Genomic DNA, 20,806 nt, shown 5'->3' on the forward strand with positions numbered 1-20,806 from the left:
TTGAAATATAGTTCAACAACTAGTTAATGCATTAATTTATATATCCAGATGAGTTCATAATTTTATGACCGAAAGAAAATGCTACTAGAATATTGGAGTAGCTTTTGTTGTTGGTGTTGAAGTTGGAGATGTAAATCAAATCCATTTCTGGAAATTCTTTGACAGTTCAAAGCTATTAGTTTTAGGATGATTAAGTTATTGACATTGTATCTTAAATCATAATCTCTTTGATCAACTGATTAGGAGTTCAATCCTCACTGCCTCTATTGCATTAGGGGGTATGTTGGGTTACAAGTGTGAGGTGAAGTCCCACATCGAGTAGAAGTGGAAAGGTTGAGCACCATATAAGTGAGGAGAAGACCCATAAACCTGAGCCTTAAGGTTTTGGGTTAGAGTGTGGTGTCAGGTCTCCTTAAGTGGTGGCTCGTGGTCCACAGGTATACCCCTCGAATCTCCCCAACAATTGGTATCAGAGCCGATGGTTCAAGTTGGTGACCGACTCAGACGAGTATGCAAGTACCGCAGGTGGTCAGAATGGCTAGCGGCACAGCGTGCCCCGCAGGTGAAGCGGGGTGGCCAGAATGGCTAGTGGGCAGGGCAAGTACCGCAGGTGGCCATGGCTATACTCATGGATGATAAAGACTTCCGCTCGAGGGGGAGACTACCATGTGGAAGAGACTCACACTTGAAGGGGAGATGTGTTGGGTTACAAGTGTGAGGTGAAGTCCCACATCGGGTAGAAGTGGAAAGGTTGAGCACCATATAAGTGAGGAGAAGACCCATAAACCTGAGCCTTAAGGTTTTGGGTTAGAGTGTGGTGTCAGGTCTCCTTATGTGGTGGCTCGTGGTCCACAGGTGTACCCCTCGAATCTCCCCAACAATTGGTATCAGAGCCGATGGTTCAAGTTGGTGACCGGCTCAGACGAGTATGCAAGTACCGCAGGTAGCCAAAATGGCTAGCGGCACAGCGTGCCCCGCAGGTGAAGTGAGGTGGCCAGAATGGCTAGCGGGCAGGGCAAGTACCGCAGGTGGCCATGACTATACTCGTGGTCTCCTTAAGTGGTGGCTCGTGGTCCACAGGTATACCCCTCGAATCTCCCCAACAATTGGTATCAGAGCCGATGGTTCAAGTTGGTGACCGACTCAGACGAGTATGCAAGTACCGCAGGTGGTCAGAATGGCTAGCGGCACAGCGTGCCCCGCAGGTGAAGCGGGGTGGCCAGAATGGCTAGTGGGCAGGGCAAGTACCGCAGGTGGCCATGGCTATACTCATGGATGATAAAGACTTCCGCTCGAGGGGGAGACTACCATGTGGAAGAGACTCACACTTGAAGGGGAGATGTGTTGGGTTACAAGTGTGAGGTGAAGTCCCACATCGGGTAGAAGTGGAAAGGTTGAGCACCATATAAGTGAGGAGAAGACCCATAAACCTGAGCCTTAAGGTTTTGGGTTAGAGTGTGGTGTCAGGTCTCCTTATGTGGTGGCTCGTGGTCCACAGGTGTACCCCTCGAATCTCCCCAACAATTGGTATCAGAGCCGATGGTTCAAGTTGGTGACCGGCTCAGACGAGTATGCAAGTACCGCAGGTAGCCAAAATGGCTAGCGGCACAGCGTGCCCCGCAGGTGAAGTGAGGTGGCCAGAATGGCTAGCGGGCAGGGCAAGTACCGCAGGTGGCCATGACTATACTCGTGGATGATAAAGACTTCCGCTCGAGGGAGAGACTACCATGTGGAAGAGACTCACACTTGAGGGGGAGATGTGTTGGGTTACAAGTGTGAGGTGAAGTCCCACATCGGGTAGAAGTGGAAAGGTTGAGCACCATATAAGTGAGGAGAAGACCCATAAACCTGAGCCTTAAGGTTTTGGGTTAGAGTGTGGTGTCAGGTCTCCTTATGTGGTGGCTCGTGGTCCACAGGTGTACCCCTCGAATCTCCTAACAGGGTATGCATGTTGGAGATATGAATCAGAACCACATTTGGATATTCTCTTATAAGCTTAAGCTTTTATGTTTTAACTTTTAACTTTTTGGCTTTTATATCAATTAATTGTGTAGGCATTTGTATGCCAATATTTCTGTGTTTATATTTGATAAGTCTCAATTACCAGGAATGTGTGAAACAGGCTGTTTGATGTCATTGAGTAGTGGCCTGCTCACTAGCCATGAAGATTTCCTTTAATTCAGTTTGTGCTTTTATGAGAAAAGATTAGGTCTTTGTATGTGGAAAGTTTGCGGTATAATGGAGCATTTTACCAATGGAATGTAATGCAATAATTTTCAAAAATAAGTTTTTACTTACATTGGGTTTGGATAGGTTATTTTGGTATGACTGAAATACAATGATTATTTTAACTGATTGTTTAAATCACCATTATCATAAATAAAGTGGTATGTTAGTTTGATGTTAATTTGTAATTCAATGTCTCATCTCTTTATTTATAGGTTGCTTATTTTTAGCTCCACCCGGTCACCTCCCTACTCTTTTCCAATACAAATAATGAATTAAATGATATTTGAACTATGGAATAAAATACATGCATGAAAGAATCTGTCTTACCACAAGAAGTGATTGCATTGCTATTTTAGTTTAAGAATATATCTTGCATTTGAACTTCTGCTTTATCATTTGATAGAAAGGTGTACCATCAGGGATCAATTGCTTTCCTTGAGAGCTATTTAGTCAAAAACATTGTGCTGTGTAAAGTGTCAACATGATTGCTCCTAAGCATGTTGGCAAGAAATAATTGTGTTCTCATGAAAATTTTGACAAACTTTCTTGTCTTGTTGGAAACATAGGTACAAAATATTTGTCTATTTTTTCAAAACTCATTGGATCGACCCCAGAAATATCAAAGGGAAGCTGCAGCTGCTGCATTGTCAGAATTTGTTCGATATAGGTGTGTATAGAATGACACTTTGAATAAGTTGCCTCCCAATGATGCTGCAATATTTTATTAATGGCTCATTTGCTTTATCTTTTTGAAGAAAGCATGCCTTTTTAATTCAAAAATGTATTTTTTAAATTTTACTTTATGCAAGTCTTTTGAAAATAAAAATTAAAAAATAATCTATTTTAATGCTTTTTCAGAAATTAAAAATTATTTGCTTATGGGATGGGAAAAAACTCTTAAAAGCTGTTTTCCTTAAACCAAAGGGTCCCAAGTATTGGATGTTTTTGCAGAAACTTGTCATGTTTGTCTTTAACATATACTACCAGGCTTCATTTTTCATATTAATGGGATGGAATAATTTTCTAAAAGTGATTGTTGTTCCTATACTAGGGATTGAGGATCAAATCCGAGTCCCAATCTGCTTACCTTGGTCTTTGGCGTGCTTACTAAGCATGTTCAAGAGTTGGTGCCATGACACATGCTTTTTGAAAATGATATACTCTTAGTTAAAGAGCTGAGAGAGGGAATATGTGGTCAATGGTTTGTCCATGGACAATACATGATGGACTATAGAACACTGGCATTGTTTGATCCATGTAGGATGTAGCCAACCCCAGCTAGTAGTAAAAAGGATTGGTTGTTGTATACTTGGTACTAGGTACTAGGTACTAGGTCTACATTTGTATGTCCATAACCAATTACTTTTACTTATTGAATTACATGCCATTGACTTCATGGGCGATCTTCTTTTGTTTTGTTTTTGGGTTAAAAATATAAAATCATACCTGGTCCTCTGCCTAATAGTTTAAGGTTTTGGGGTGTTTGTTTTGCCTTTTATATTTTTAGAGATGATAGAAATCTTACGTGTTACAGTGAGTGCAATTATTTCTGAAAGAAAATTTTACCTTCCTCCAAATGGCCGATTGGAGTACTTCCAACACTAAAACAAGCATAGCTTTGGTTTTTTATGTTTCCATTTTCCACAACCAACTAGTTAGGAGTTTTGATCCTTGACAGTTCCATTTTTCATAATTAAATTAAATTTTTGCATATGGTAAAGCAACTTGAGGGGATGCATTAGAAATATAAAGTAAAACCATTTTTGAGCCTTCGCTTGATCCTTCAAGCTTTTAGAAGAGTCATTCATTGACAATGTTTCACTTTTTAACTTCGAATCATTAGATATTGCAGTTTATTGTGTTTGCATCATAATAATTAACCACGAGTTTTCTTTTTTTATATATTCCGACTCCTTAGTTGAAGTTCATATTCATTCCCATTTTCAATTATACAGTGGTGGACTTGGTTCACTTTTGGAGCAAATGGTTGAGGTTTTATGTCGGCATGTATCGGATGAGTCTTCAACTGTTCGGCGATTATGTTTGCGAGGATTAGTACAGGTCTTGGGTTTCATCCTATGATATTTTGTCATGACTCATGTAACCATGGTTTCTTTATTTTCAATTGTAATTATTTCAACATGAATTTAACTGTTTGAAAGCTTGATTGCTTGCCAATTATCTGCTCTTTTTTCAAATTGATTTTCCTATCTAAAGAATCTGCTTGATTGCTTTCCAATCATCTACTCACTTATCTTTCTGGGCATTTCTGTTGAGATGAGGATTAACTTTTTATTCAAAGTATTAACTTGTGAAAAAGTTTCTATAGACTATTGTATGCCAAACAAATTACAAAATTACTTTCATTGTTCATAAGCTTATTCAATATTATATTGTAAGAGATGCAGTTACTCAACTGCAATCTCAGGTAGTAAGTAAGCTGTTAGGTTAGTTATGACCGCTGTCATAGAGACAGCGGAATCTATAATCTATAAATAACGTAACAGCTCAACTGCTGTCTCTATGACAACTGTCATAACTAACCAAACTGCTTACTTTCTACCCGAGATTGCAGTTGAGTAACTGCATCTCTTACCATACTCTAATATTCATTGAAAAGTATTGCATGTATATGATAATTGTGCATCTGATATGATCATTGAATTGTGTCATGTTATCAGTTAGATTTTCAATTCTAGGTAGTATATCTCTATACACTTTTATGCTTCTCTTTTAAATCATCATTACCATATTTGAAATTGCAGATCCCATTGATTCATATTCTGAAGTATACGGCTCAAGTCTTGGGTGTTATATTAGCTCTACTAGATGATTTAGATGAATCTGTACAATTAACTGCTGTATCATGCTTACTGATGGTGAGGTTCTTTACCTCCTGTTTGATTGTGTTTACCTTTTCATCCATTCTAAATTCAGTTAGTTACTTTATGTTTTGGCTCTGTGTAGATTCTCAATTCTTCACCTGATGATGCAGTTGAGCCCATTCTGCTTAATCTTTCAATACGGCTTCGAAATCTTCAAGTATGTAAATTTTCTCTTCTATGAATCATTTTGATTTTATTTATTTGGGTTCTTAATGTTTATTAGAAGCTAGTGTGGTATGAGAATCAGTAGAGGTTGAGCTTATGCTCCTATAACACCAGCAGACCAGATTTGGGGCAAAATCTTAAGGTACCATCAGCAGTACTGAATGCTACAAGCTGGGCTGCTTGGGTCAGATTTTCTTTTTGCAACCATAACTCATGGTTGAGAGTGCCTTGAGCTTGAAAGTACCTTAAGATTTGTTTGACAGCCTTCAAGCATTCTTTAAGTTGGCAGGCTTTTTTGACTGCACAGCTGATTTCAGGTCTAGTCATTGTAGTGATTAGAGTCTGAATGAAGCTAAGACTAGAGAGCAGAACCTGGAGACTCTAAGCAGAAGTGGGACTGAACTGAACCAAGCCCTAATATCACCTTGAAACTATTGAAGAACTTAGAAATATTGAAAATATTGAAGAACTTTGCTTCAGTCAATTAACACTCAACATACTTACAATCATATATTCATCAAAGTATTAATTACAATGTGTTACTGTTATTTACAAGATTTAGTAAAAAGAAGAAAGCACTTATATTTGAGTTTCTCTTCTCTTGGGGATAGTTTGGTGTTAAGATAGATGCATTGTGTTATTTATCTTTTGTTTATAGGTTTGTAACAAGCTAAAGCTTAAGAAAGTGATAAGAACCTTAGGAGAACTACTTCACAAATGGTAGCCATTGTAGTTGGAGAGCCAAATGCCTTGTAAATCCCCCACTAGAACCCCATACTTCCAATGTGAGACTCAAGTTCCATACCTTGCAATTGGATTCTAACATCACACCGTGCTCCGCTTCCTTGGCATCCACGCAAGCTGGCTGTGCACTAATTTTTTAACATAGCAATGCTGAAGTCACCATCCGTCATTTGTAGCTGAGACGCAGTCGAAAGCTTTGATACCGATTGATAAGAGCATTGGGAGAACCACATCACAAAAGCTAGCCATTGTAGTTGGAGAGCTCAATGCCTTACAAATCTCACATAAGAATCCCCTATTTCCAATGTGGGACTCAAGACCCATACCTTTCAATTGGATCCTAACGGATAGCTGTGGTTTGTGGTGAGTGCTAGAGAGTATTATGAATATAGTTAGATTGTCATAGAATATCTTTATTGATTTTTGCTTTATTAGGTTGCTAGTCATATTGTTAATGGGCCTGACCTTGTAATAGTGTACTACTAGTATTTGACATTAATTTAGTAAATTTTTTTTTTTATCAGCAAATATATATATATATATATATATATATATATATAAATAATTGAAGTACCAGAGGTACTTAATACATGGGTAGGGAAGCCATACAAATGGTTCCATAGTCAGACAAACACAGTCTGAATAGGAACCAGACTATGACTACATATGAAATGTACATCTGCTGTTTATCCTATTTATACTACCCTCTGTTAATACAAAAAGCCCTGTCGGAGGTAATTTAGTAAATATAAGCGCCTTTAGTTAAAATATTGAACATCATATCTTTTATTAAATTGTGTTGTCTTATCTCTTTTCCTTGTTTAACACTAAGTCTATAAATGTTAACAAGAAGAGGGTAGTATATCCTTGTTTAGCACTATGTCTTTATCAAAAGTAGGAATTCATATATCCGTATTTGTGTATTATATAACTTAAAGATACTTTCTTCTTGCTTTTATAATTTCCTATGGATGTTTTATTCTCCCTTCATATTACTAATATTAATATACTTTCTGTTTCTATAAAAGAATAGAGAACTTTCTATTAATTAATCTTGGGATATTCTTACTACTTGTTAAAAAACAGACAAGCATGAATGCAAAGATGCGAGCCACTTCTTTTGCAGTATTTGGGGCGCTAAGCAAATATGGAATTGGGGTACTAAGTGAGGCATTTGTCGAGCAGGTATATTGCTAACTCTGAATGTAGTTGTACTTTATCTTCTTTCCTCCTTTTTTTTAAAATAAAAAATTATGGACTCAAGTAAATAGGTAGGTTCAATCTGTTACCAGTAAAGCTAATATATAATGGATGTTTGTCAATAATGGGTATTTGTAGATGAGAACAGAAAAAGACATTTATATTTTAATAAGGAAACTTTTCCTTGGGGGCTTACTATTTGCAATTATTTGTTATTTTCCATTTTTGGTTGCTTATTATTAGGTGACATAACTAGCTTATAACAATTTTACCACTATATGCTCATTTTGTGATTTCCAGTTTGGTTAATTTAAAAAAGGGTAAAATATGCTTTTAGTCCCTTGTTTTATTTTGATTTCTGTTTTTAACCCTCATAATTTTTTTATTGTTTTTAGTCCCTGACTTTTAATTTCAAATGTTAAGTGATGACATGGAGAGCATAAATTGTGTGTTAATTTTATGTTTAAGTTTCTGATGGCTTTTAAACTACAAATTTTCTGGCAGTCTAATGTTGACTCTAAAACATTTTCAGTGGTTTCAGGGTTTTGATTTTTTTTTTTTGTGTAACATTTCTGGTGGTTTTAGTCTGCTAGAAAATTTGCAGCAGTTAAAAAACAGCAAGAAACTTAAACAGAAAATTTTTCAGTGCAATTTATGTTTGTCACGTTATCACTTAACAATTGAAATTAACATTAGGGACTAAACAGAACAATTTATGAGGGACTAATAACAGAAATCAAGATAAAACGAGGGACCAAAAACATATTTTACTCTTTAAAAAATGTAGTCAATTTGGTAATAGCATGGGATAAAAAAGTGGCCACATTTAAACTTGTAGTCAATAGACTATTTGTGTCTTTTTTCTGCCAACCATTGATTTGTAGACTTATCCATGCTAAAGCCCCGAGCAAGCTTCAATGCCCAGACATCTCCATCTCCTCAACTAATCTCCAAATACAGAATTTCACTCTTATCTACATATTCCATTTTAAAGATAGTTTTTTCTTTACCCAATAACCAGATTTGGAATGTTCAACTTGGAAACTTCAGAATCTAGTGAAATACTTCATCAACTATCAGTGAACACATGAATCAAAATGAAGGAAAACAAAATGTTAATGTAGACCCTAATGTAATAATCTATGCCTTTTAGTAGGTACATTATACATGTATCTTGTTATATAACCAGTGTCAGTATATGCAAATAAAAAACACATATTCTTCGTAATATCTTCAAGTTGGCTAGTTTATCATGGAGTATTCCAAGGGATATGTCTTTTCATTATTTTGGTGAACCTTTTGATGGCACAGTAGGCCAACTGAACTGGTGATTGTCATATATTAGCTTTTCTTAATATTTCAGCAAGCTCATTCCATGTCAATATGATTGTTTTTAAAAGGTACATGCTGCTGTTCCTCGCCTGGTCTTGCATCTTCATGATGAAGATTTTAGTGTCCGATTAGCCTGTCGGGTAATCAACTATCATCTTGAACTTTCTTGAATTGGAGATTTGTAAATAAATGTCTAACATGATAAATGCTTTCTTTTTGAAACATACTGACCGATAGAATACCCTGAAACAAGTTTGCCCATTGATGGAAATTGAAGGAATGCTTGCTGTACTAAACACACACAGTTTCCTTTCTGATCATCGGTATGATTTGACAGATCGTAAAATTGTCTAGTTATGCAAGAATTTTGAAGAATTTCCTATGGGAAAATATGATAACTGGCTTCTTTTGTGTTTTTAGAAGTGATTATGAGGACTTTCTCCGAGACATTGCAAAGCAATTTACTCAGCATCTTCCCTCTAGAGTTGATAGTTATATGGCATCAACAGTACAGGTTGTTATTTAAACTTTGTTATAACACAATTAGTCATGATATTTTTACTGACTGAAATTAAGATTATGTTTGTTGGGATTAACTTATTTTTTGTGTAATGATGATTTTATAGCCAAAACTCGAGTCTTAATGAGACAGCATTTGAATTTTTTCAAAAGTGATTTTTCTCTAGAAGAGTTTAATTTTCATTTACTATCTGTGTAAATTTTTTTTACTACTTTCTGAACCCAATACTTTGTGGATCATTTTTCCTTCTGTTTAAATCTAAGGTCTTGAAAATTAGTTGTTTGCTTTCTTGATGAGGCAGGCTTTTGACGCACCATGGCCCATAATTCAGGCAAATGCTATATACTTCTGCAGCAGCATGCTTTCTCTATCTGACAATCAGCATATTTTAGCTGTTTATCATTCACAGGTATTTCCAGGATGTGCTTGGAATTTTTTGGCGTTTCAGCTAAAACCGAAGTTTCACCATATTTGTCTGTATCTTCTTTTAGGTCTTCGGTATGCTGGTGGGAAAATTGAGTCGATCACCTGATGCTGTTGTTAGAGCAACAAGTTCTGCTGCTCTGGGCTTGTTGCTGAAATCCTCCCATTTATGCTCATGGAGAGCTGTTGAACTCGATCGGTTAGAATCAACATCACGGAACCATGATGTGGAGTCTACGAAAAACTAGCAACAATTCTGGAATATATACCAAAATCATGATTAGCTATGCGCTTGAAGCACTGCCTTTTGGGAATGGTCGAGTGGACTAGGGTGCTGCTCCGCATATTTGTCATGTGAAAGTCACCCGGATATTGGAAGAGATCCCTTTGATGTTCGTGTACAGTGTTGTGTTAGCAATCGCCTCTTCCGTACTTATCCATTCTTTTGTTTTGTTGTAAAGCTTGAAATAGACCATCGATTTCTTAGTTTTTCTTTGAAATGTACATTTATGTTATGATCGTGTAAATTGTTGTATATTAGTCACACTAGAAACTACATCGCGGAGGAGATTTTTGCACATTTCATTATTTGTTTTAATAATTTATATTAAAAATTGATGGTGTCCAAGTACTAATAGATAGCCAAGGTATTTTAAATATTTGGTGCTCTTCGCTTCCCTGTCTCTTTCTTTGCGTATTTCTTTATAAACAACAATATAGTAAACTTCATAAGGATTGATTTGAGCCGCTTGTATGTGAACATATTTCCATTCTTTTATGTGTTGTGATAATTTCTGTAAGAAACTAACGATGAAAGGGAAAATAAATTGACTTCATCACGTGACTAAAGTTTGTTTCTTTTTTTAAATAAAAAATTACATATTTCTTTATTAAATGATTTTATGGAGAAAAATATTGAAGGTGTTCAGAAACTGGCTTTTTGTATTGAATGACATCCTTGCTTCATTACATTAGTGTAAAAAAAATGTAGCTGTCTTTTGCAAGGTATCAGCAGGGGAAGTTTGATATTTTCATGAAGTTATGAATACTTTTGGGTTTGACTTTGCATATACACTTTTAAGTATGAAATTAATTATTATCTATTATTTACTCATTTCTTCCAACTTTTCAAGCATTAAGACAATATATTGAACAATGTAATGTTTTACGTTTTTTCTTTGGTTAGTTACTGGATTTGGACTCACGAAGTTTCACTCAAAATTGAGGGGTATTTTTTACCTTTCACTCAAAATTAACACAATCAAGTGTTAGTGTAGGGAGTGTCAAAGAAGCATTTTAACAGAAGAATGCAGTGTAATATTCAAGGAATTTTTGTAATATATTTTTATTTATAATATTTAATTTTATAATTTTTATCATATATATTATTTTTAATTCCTTAGAGCACTTCTCATTATTCTTGTCTATAAGCAACATGAAAGTTTTGAGTGTTGTAGAAGTCCATGTATGAGTTTTAAAGAATCAAAATTTCTTTTTTTAACAAAAAATGTAGCATTTAATTTTACCAATATTTCACTAATTTTCTAAAAAAATCTTTCATTTATTGATTTTCTATCTAATGCCTTGAAAATACTCAATTTTTTAAAGCTTGTTTGTTATGAACTCAAATCCAACCAATGTTGGCATGGTTTAAAAAGAATGAAACTAGATCAAATGAGAAAAATCGTGAGAAGAACTAAATTTACCAAAGATTTTTTTTTTTTTGAGAACTTAACAAATCAAACCATGTTGGAAATGAATTAATTAAGTTTGGCCACTAAATTTAAAAAATAAAATAAAATAAAATAAAAAATGTCCACCAAAGTAAACTCAACTTCAATGGTTATCTAAGGAAGTTATTAATTTTCAGAAATAAGCTCAACCACTTAAATGGTTAAATGATTTTTATATTATTATTAGATAATTTTTTTCTCATATTATTGTGTATATTGAAATATATTTGAGTTCTTTGTTGTTATGTTTATTTTTGTGACCAATGGAACATAATTAATTAAGGAAAAAAAATGTTTTTAGGCCATATACTTTTATAAAATCTTATTTTTAATTCTTGTAGTTTTATATCATCTAATTTAGTTTTTATATTTTACAAAATACTTATTTTTAGTCATTTCTCATGATTTTAACGTTATTTCCTACATCATAAATAAATTATAATGTTTATTTATTACACGAATTCATGGAAATAATATTTAAGAAATAAATAAAATAAGAAGACACAAAAACAAATCTGCAACAATTGTTAATAATGGTGATGAAAATAAACACAAAAATAAATCCTTTAAAAGTTTTAGTTAAATATGTTCAGGGAAGACATATTGACAACTTTTTTTAAAAAAATAATCTTTTTAATAAAAAAATATACTCTATTTGATATGTGAAACAAAAGTTAATGTAATTTTTAAACATTCGATGAAGAGGAACTAAAAATAAGTTTTCTATAAAATATAAGTATTAAATTTGATGATATGAAATTTCGAACACCAAAAATAAAATTTGACCAAAGTATGGGACCGAAGACATATTCTTATGGTTAATGAATTATGAAGACACTAATGTTATACAGTGAAACCCTCAACTACAAGAATAGCCTTGTTTAGAGTTGAAAGGCTATTGTTAACTTTGACATCGACACGACATAGTCACAACATTTGGATTTTTATTTTATTTTATTTTTGAATTCATAAATTCATAACGTGGACTCGGGCAACACTAAGCTAGATATTTAAGTTAGCATCCGCTTTGTGTAATAAATTTTGTAATTAGTGTCGCACTGCTGCCACTGTGACAACTTCATCCGCTAATAGAGGGAAGGGTGTCACCGCAATCGTCGTTGTTTGTTCCACTCAGCATGCCTTTAGGTGTGAAGGCAACTTCAATAGCATCAGATTTAGCTTTTTATGTGATTGGGTTCTATGGACTGGGATAGATATGTTATTTTTTTGTCTCTGATTACTGTTTATGATCGGGGATAAAATTCTGTTCTTACCTCTGTCTTTACACTCTGAAAATTATTATATATTTGTATATATTTTTTTTCTAATTTTGAAACTAAAATTAATTTTAAATTTAAATAAGCCATAAAAATGTAATAATTCATAACATAAACTCAATCTATTACAATAAAAAAAAATGTCAAGTCTCATGAAAGGAGGAAATAAATAAAGAAAATATAATTAATATATCATTAAAGAATGGGGTGAGTAATTACATACTTGTTCCCGTTTTAAATAGGTCAAGACTGACCAACAATAAGTAAGATGTAAAACAAATTTTAAGAGAATTACTTTTACTTTAAATGAGAGAATTATGTATTTGATTTTTTGCTAAGATATGTGACATCTCTTTTAATAAAGGTGAGATTTTTTTCTCTTTTAAAAACTGGCGACAAATGTTTTTTATTAATGGGTCTATAACATGAGTTTTAACTATTTTATCCTAGATTCTATCTTGAGTCGGCTAATACCCATACTCAGTCAAAGTAATAATTTGTCAAAATTAAAACCAGTATTCCGGTATATGCACGTGGATATGAGAATATTTGTGATCCCTATATGTTGGTGCATCATTGACTTATCCAGTGTGTATTGACTTAAGGGTTGCACTAGTATAATTTTTTCAATTGTGCTAATTTTCCTGTTGATTTTGCTTAAAAATTCGTAGGAACACATTTCTTGTGAATTTTAATCCACATGTAATTTTTCTGTGGATAATAAGTTTCTGTGAATTATTTTTCACAAAAAGATGACCTGCAGATTTTCTTGTGGATTTATAATCTCCAAGAAATTTTTGGTCAACTTATTTGCAGGAAATTTTCTGTGGATTTTAAATTTGTTGGAAATTTCGTAGGTGACTTTTCAGCCAATTTTAATTTTGCAAGAAATTTTGCAATTAATTTTTCTAGAAATAAAAAATTATTTATTTCAAAATTTGTCAAAATATTCATATAAATTATTACCTTTTATTGTAGTTTTTTTAATTATATTGTTTTTGTTTTCCGTGAAATATTAATAAATACGTCAATCAATCAAAAATCCTGAGCTATGGAGGCGCTCTTCTGGCAGAACAGGGGTATGGGTCTATCAAGGTATCAATCTGAACTATGGAAATTATTTGGTGTGCTGTTATTTCATGTGTGTGGTAGACAGTGCGGACAGACATACTTTGATGGAAGATAGTCGTTTTGTAACTTGGTCCTGCCTTGCTAATTTTTCCCTGGATTTCACAACTCGTATCACCAATGGGCATACAGGGAACACAGGTGCGTGTATCACAGCTTCAAAGAAAGGTTTGAAACTCTCATTGATGACTTTCTCATTCTTACATGTTTGGTGGGTTCTATGGGCCGGTGGATGTGCATTTGTTCGCTGTCAATATTAATACTTTTGAAAATTTTGAAAATTTTTAAATTTTAAATACTTCAATTAAATTTTTTTATTTTTAAAATTTTATGTTTGCATAAAAAAAATTAAAATTATGAGGATGAAAAAAGATGAATATAAAAACAAGAAAAAATATGATTGATGTGTTTTCAAAGAGAAAAATACTAATGTGGCATGGAAAGTGGGAATCTACCACATAGCATTTCGTCAACAGCACAAGGCATGACCCAGGCCCCTCCGTGCCGATGAGCACCTCCGGTGCTATCACGCGATGGCTGCTCCCCTGACGAGCATCTTCTTCCCGTGATGGGATGGGTAGCGATGGCTGCTCCCCACATCTAATCGTGTTCCACGAGCTCTGTGTTTTTTGAAGACGAGTTCAAGAACAAAGATTTCGGGAACTTTTAGGTAGAAGAGATAATGAAAGTTATAAAGGAAATACACAAATATTTTGAAAAATTCTTCTATCAAGAAGAGAATTTCAATTTCTCATCTTTTAGAAAGAAATTGAAATTTCATATTTTTAGTTGTTTAAAATTCTGTTTTAAAATTCCAAAAATTTAAATTTTTCATAAAAAAACATTTAAATAATGAATTTTAGATTACAAAAATTTAAATTTTGTGATAAATTACTTTCCTTATTTTCTATCCAAATATACTCTAAATATCTCTTTGGATGAAGTATTTTAAAATTGAGGAAGTTTAAAATTCAGGAAAAATAAAATGCATCAATTAAAATTATTTATTTGGATAATCCAATTGTAAAAGCACTAAATCAAAATTAGCATATTTTCATTACTCACATTCCATATCTTAACTTCTCTCAACCACAATTTCTCTTTAAACTTAATTTAATTTCAGCGCACTTGATTCAATCTCCTCGTAACTATTTTGCTCCTTCACTGCACTTGATTTTGCCTCCACCGCTAAATCTGCGGCTTGCGAGTTCACCTGACTCCAATTCGAGGATAGCAACTCAGCATATTTTGACTTGTCAACTTTAACACTCTTGCCCTTTCTGAGGTTGCGAGATCTACAAAATCTGGAGTGGGTTTCATTGGATTTGGGTTTTGAAGATTAAGAGGATGGTTTTTACTAAGTAAACAATGGAGTGAAATCTAATGTTGTCTCTGCTCGTCAATGCAGTAGCACCGCCAGCAACAGGATCGATCTGTGAAAAGGAAGAGTCATGTTAATCCTAGATTAGAGAAGAAAAAAAAAGCAGAGATGAGAAATTAACAAACCAGAGAGAGCAATGGAACTGCAAAAGTGATTGTGAACGTGACACTAATGAGAGTGTGTGAGGGTCGAGCGAAAGTGTGAGGGAAGGTATGAGAAATGAGTGAACGAAAATAACTGAGGGTTTTCAAATTGTCTCTTTTTAGTCAAAAATTAGAATTCCTTAATTAACTGACATTTTTGTTTAAAATTTCTTGAATTTAAAAATCTTCCAAATAAAATATCCAAACACCAAATTTTATCTTAAAAAATTTTAAATTTCTATTTAAATTACTTTCCCTATTTTAAATACCTGTTTTAAATACTCATCTAAAGAGTGTGAATGATTTAGATTGTAATTTAAAATTCACTATCAGTTATACTCATTTATGACTAATTATACTTCATTAAGATGAGTCTGGACTGAAACTTTTTAATGCTGTTGTGTCAATTTCATAACCCACACTTCGAGTTTCATTAAATATAAATATACTAGTATTAAATAATATAGTATTTTTACAATTTTCTAATAATACTAGTATTAAATAATATGTTTTATAACGTGGATGTTTAGCAATGAGAAACTATAGAAAAAAGTACATCATAACTTTTCATAATACTTTTTTCTTAATGTCTAGTACACATCTTTTTTTTCTTGCTATCCTTCTTGTTTCGAAAAATATCATAAAAGAAGTTATATAAGCCACAGATAACTAGAGGCACTAAGCTAACCACATGCAAAAACCGACAGTGCAGATTTTCTGGTGATGCAAAAAGCCTCTTAAGTCGACCACACGATGCTATTCCCATCCAATATCCATGCACCAGAAGCACGTACTCACTTCACATAATCCAATTCGCATTGCATATGCTCTTACGTCACCACCACAAACTATGTCACTCTTTATAAAAATAGGAACAATCTAGCACACACTGCAAAGAGCAACACAGTCACATACACATACTACTACTCGTTTCATTTGCCTCTTGTAGTAGCCAATAGCCATGGTTTTCCAAACAAGCAATAATCCCCATTTCGTATTGTTTCCCCTAATGGCTCAAGGCCACATCATCCCCATGATGGACATTGCAAGACTATTGGCGCGGCGTGGTGTGATTGTTACCATATTCACTACCCCAAAGAATGCATCACGTTTCAATTCTGTTCTTTCTCGTGCTGTTTCATCAGGCCTCCAAATCCGGCTAGTTCAACTCCACTTTCCATCCAAAGAAGCAGGACTACCCGAAGGGTGCGAGAATTTCGACATGTTAACATCAATGGACATGATGTACAAAGTCTTCCACGCCATCAGCATGCTCCAAAAGTCAGCAGAGGAGTTGTTTGAAGCACTGATACCAAAACCAAGTTGCATAATCTCTGACTTTTGCATTCCTTGGACCGCTCAAGTAGCTGAAAAGCATCATATTCCAAGGATTTCGTTTCACGGTTTTTCTTGCTTCTGCCTCCATTGTCTGCTCATGGTACACACTTCAAATATTTGTGAAAGCATCACTTCAGAATCCGAGTACTTCACTATCCCCGGCATACCTGGTCAAATTCAAGCTACCAAAGAGCAGATACCTATGATGATCTCAAATTCAGATGAAGAAATGAAGCACTTCGGGGACCAGATGCGTGATGCTGAAATGAAGTCATACGGGCTAATCATAAACACTTTTGAAGAGTTGGAGAAGGCATACGTGACGGATTACAAGAAGGTGAGAAATGATAAGGTGTGGTGCATTGGTCCTGTTTCATTCTGTAACAAAGATGATTTGGATAAAGCTCAAAGAGGCGACCAGGCCTCAATTAATGAGCACCATTGCCTGAAATGGCTAGATTTGCAGAAATCCAAGTCTGTGGTCTATGTTTGTTTTGGAAGCTTATGCAACTTGATTCCTTCACAACTTGTAGAGCTGGCATTGGCCTTGGAAGATACTAAAAGACCATTTGTATGGGTTATTAGAGAGGGAAGTAAGTACCAAGAGTTGGAAAAATGGATCAGTGAAGAAGGGTTTGAGGAAAGGACCAAAGGGAGAGGCCTTATAATTCGAGGTTGGGCTCCACAAGTGCTAATATTATCACACCATGCCATTGGAGGATTCTTAACACATTGTGGTTGGAATTCAACACTTGAAGGGATAGGTGCTGGATTGCCAATGATTACCTGGCCTCTATTTGCTGATCAATTTTTGAATGAGAAGCTTGTTACTAAAGTGTTGAAGATTGGTGTGAGCGTAGGGGTAGAGGTTCCCATGAAGTTTGGAGAGGAAGAGAAAACAGGGGTGTTGGTGAAGAAGGAAGATATTAATAGGGCAATATGCATGGTGATGGATGATGATGGAGAAGAAAGCAAAGAGAGAAGAGAAAGGGCAACCAAACTCAGTGAGATGGCAAAGAGAGCAGTTGAAAATGGAGGGTCTTCTCATCTTGACTTGAGTTTGCTTATCCAAGACATTATGCAACAATCTAGTAGCAAGGAGGAAATAATGTCGACGCCTAAAGAGTCACAATTTTCATGTAACGTTTGATTTTTTATTTATTTTTTAAATAATGGCGATGATAAGAAAAGAGACTAAGTCGAACTTAAATTTTCATGTATCTATGCTAGCTCCTACTACTATGCAAATCCAAGGTATGCTTGATTTTTTTTTAACCATATGATATTTGCATACTCATTTTATTTACGCTACTTTTATACACATTTTTTATGGTTAAAAGATGAGAGAAAATTAAAGTTGAATTTCTTTTTATCGTAAAACAATATAAGTGTGAGGATAACGCCAAAAAAATGAGTGGGGCATGCATGGAATGTTTTCTTTTGTGAATCATAATAATTTGAAATTATTTTATTCGAAATATTCTTCTTTGCACAGTGAATGATAACAGGGGGCATCTAAAGAGAGAAGATGAGGCAGTATGTTAGCTGCACAAGCTGTTCCTTATTCGAAAAATACTGTGTTGTTATACTAAAACAGAATCATATATATTCTCGACTGTAGCTTAAAGTTAACACAGTAATTTTATATACATACTAATATATTCAATTTTTATTTTAAAATATTTTTAAGCTAAGTCTTTTAAACAATGAAAAAATAAAATGTTAACAGATATTATAATGGGGTGTTTGTTTAAACTTGAAAAAAACTTTAAAATAAATATTTTTTTATATAAATATTTTTTAAAGAAGCAAATAAGATTTATTTATTAAAATAAGTAGAAAGTTATATTTTTAAGAAGAAATAATTTAGATAAATACACTAGAAAATAAATGTTTTTTATAAATATTTTTTAAGAAGCAAATAAGATTTGCTTATTAAAATAAACATAAAACTATTTTTTTAAGCAGAAGCAATTAAAATAAACATTTATTTTAAGAAGTTTAAGCAAATTAGCCCAATATTTATGTATATATGTACAGGCTGATTGCTCATTTGGACCACTTTTACAAATATATTTTAAAATGGGTTTTTTCCAAAATTAATTACTGGCATGAATCTGTGTGGATTGACTTGCAAGCTTATCGACACATTAACACTTTTTTAATAAAATAAATTAGGTGCTACAAATATTTTGCAAGTCAAAATTGTGATTTTGATCATCAAAACAAAACGGTGCAAGTAATTAGTTGATTCATTTTAAAAATAGTTTGTAAAAGTAATTCAAATGAGTCAATCAACCTCTCTCTCTCTCTCTCTCTCTCTCTCTATATATATATATATATATATATATATATATATATATATATATATATACACTAAAAATTGTTATGAAATAAAATATAATTGTCACAAAAAGTTATATTTGTATACTAATATATATTATAAATAAAATTTATTGTTCAATAATATTAAATATTCAAATTAAATATTATATGTAATCAATATCATATTTAATATTATATATATATATATAAATATTCAACATGAAGTTAATTTAGGCAAATCATAATATATATTATTTAATAAAATTAAATATTATACTTATTGAATATATTGTCAAATTAATTAAATACCATTATTAAATATTAAATATTTATTATATTGTATTTTCAACTATTTATTAAACATAGTATATATTTAAAATGATTTTTTAATATTCGTAAAATTTTCAAAGATTATATTATTAAATATAATATGTATTCAAACTAAACATCATGGGAAAAATATTATATTCACTAAATATAATATATTTTTAAAATTTTTGAAATGTAATCATTAATTAGAGAAGTTGAATTTTTTTAGTGCATTAGAGAAGTTGAATGGATATGTCAATATTTAATAATATGAAACTGAAATTGAGACTAAATTTTACATTCAATAATTATCTTCAAGTCTATTTTACTAAACTCTTTATAATAATGTATCTTTGTTGTGATATTTATTACACGGTCATTGTAATTTTAAATAAAGGTTTATTTATTCTTCAACTAATTAATTATTTTTAATCCCGTCGATAAGAATATCTTTTAATACTTTTTATAAAGATAATTAAGGCTTGAATTCTTTAAGCATGTGATCAAGAATTCAAATCTTGACCGATATATATAAAAAATTATTATTGAGAGAGAATAACTTACCATCAATGATTTTATAAAGAATTTAAATTTTTTTATGACCGATCGAGATACTGTGTAGAATTATATGAAAAGAAAAGAAGTCTATTCATATATGCTTTGAAGAAATTTTTATCCGTGATTATGGACATATCCACCTAATTTTTCGTAAAAAAAAAAACAGCATGAAAATCTTCGATCACGCGTTAATTACCAGTGCTCCAGTATGTACGACGTGATTTACTAGTAGTAGTGACAGAGACACATTGATGCATAAAAATAAACACACCTTCAAGATCATGTATTTAATTATTCTCGTTGCTACGTCGAAACTTGTTCTTACTAGCAATTTTATTTGAAAATCAAGCAGACAAAATGCCATAGAACTTGACTCATAAGTGTCACATGATCCAAAGTGCTTACGTAAGCGCTTACATGACCATTCACCCATATTACAGTTATGCATATAAGTCTTGATGGGAAAACAAGCTAATAGCAAACTCAATCAGACTGAAAATAAATTCTCCTAAGTATTAATACCAAAAATATAATTTATTTGACGAGAAAAACTCCTCAATACAGATTAAAAAACATAATCGTTCAATCAATAACGAGCAATGCTGGAAGCCTTCTCATTCGGGGGTTGGGCACCTCAAATATTAATATTATCTCACCCTGCTATTGGAGGGTTTATAACACAGTGGTTGGAACTCTACCTTTGAAGCAATATGTGCTGGGGTGCCAATGCTTACGTGGCCACTATTTGCGGATCAGTTTTTGAATGAAAGTCTAGTGGTGCATGTACTAAAAGTTGGATTGAAGGTTGGGGTGGAAATTCCGCTTACATGGGGTAAGGAAGTGGAAATTGGTGTGCAAGTGAAGAAGAAAGATGTTGAAAGGGCAATAGCAAAGTTGATGGATGAGACAAGCGAAAGTGGAAAAAGAAGAAAAAGGGTGAGAGATAGAGAAAGGGGGTTCATCATATTCTAATGTGACCTTGCTTATCCAGGAAATCATGCAGAAAAACAAGAGAGATGTATGATAATCTTCATTTTCCATAAGCCATTTTGAAATAAAAGGCAACACCTAGCATGTAGATTTTCATTTAATGTACTTTCTTTTAAGTTCTATTCA

General features: G+C 33.2%; 2 protein-coding genes and 1 long non-coding RNA gene across 6 annotated transcripts in view; all 3 read left to right on the forward strand.

Annotated features, from left to right (window-relative positions):
• LOC121174123 (uncharacterized) lies at window positions 1-2,286 on the forward strand. The gene is made up of 2 exons (XR_005889940.1): window positions 1-406; window positions 1,886-2,286. It is a non-coding gene; the product is annotated as an uncharacterized lncRNA (long non-coding RNA).
• LOC100800961 (protein SHOOT GRAVITROPISM 6) overlaps window positions 1-10,112 on the forward strand; it is a 36,109-nt gene extending 25,997 nt beyond the window's left edge. For 3 of the 4 annotated variants that reach the window (XM_006604530.4, XM_006604531.4, XM_014771749.2), the window contains 10 exons: window positions 2,796-2,896; window positions 4,185-4,290; window positions 4,995-5,108; window positions 5,197-5,271; window positions 7,110-7,208; window positions 8,624-8,695; window positions 8,793-8,878; window positions 8,976-9,069; window positions 9,377-9,484; window positions 9,567-10,112. In XM_006604530.4, the coding sequence (XP_006604593.1) occupies window positions 2,796-2,896; window positions 4,185-4,290; window positions 4,995-5,108; window positions 5,197-5,271; window positions 7,110-7,208; window positions 8,624-8,695; window positions 8,793-8,878; window positions 8,976-9,069; window positions 9,377-9,484; window positions 9,567-9,746 (1,035 nt within the window). In that variant the 3' untranslated portion in view covers window positions 9,747-10,112. Of the gene's footprint in view, window positions 1-2,795; window positions 2,897-4,184; window positions 4,291-4,994; window positions 5,109-5,196; window positions 5,272-7,109; window positions 7,209-8,623; window positions 8,696-8,792; window positions 8,879-8,975; window positions 9,070-9,376; window positions 9,485-9,566 lie in introns of those variants that run through there. The other variant, XR_001386544.3, reaches the window with a different exon arrangement.
• Window positions 10,113-16,121: 6,009 nt separating this feature from the next.
• LOC100776894 (UDP-glycosyltransferase 73C2) lies at window positions 16,122-20,781 on the forward strand. Its single transcript, XM_003554355.5, is given in 3 exon segments — window positions 16,122-17,262; window positions 20,397-20,631; window positions 20,633-20,781. Coding segments are annotated over 3 exon segments (1,506 nt in total). The 3' UTR covers window positions 20,763-20,781.
• Window positions 20,782-20,806: the final 25 nt, after the last annotated feature.

This window comes from Glycine max, chromosome 19, assembly GCF_000004515.6.
Source record: "Glycine max cultivar Williams 82 chromosome 19, Glycine_max_v4.0, whole genome shotgun sequence".
Lineage (NCBI taxonomy): Eukaryota > Viridiplantae > Streptophyta > Magnoliopsida > Fabales > Fabaceae > Glycine > Glycine max.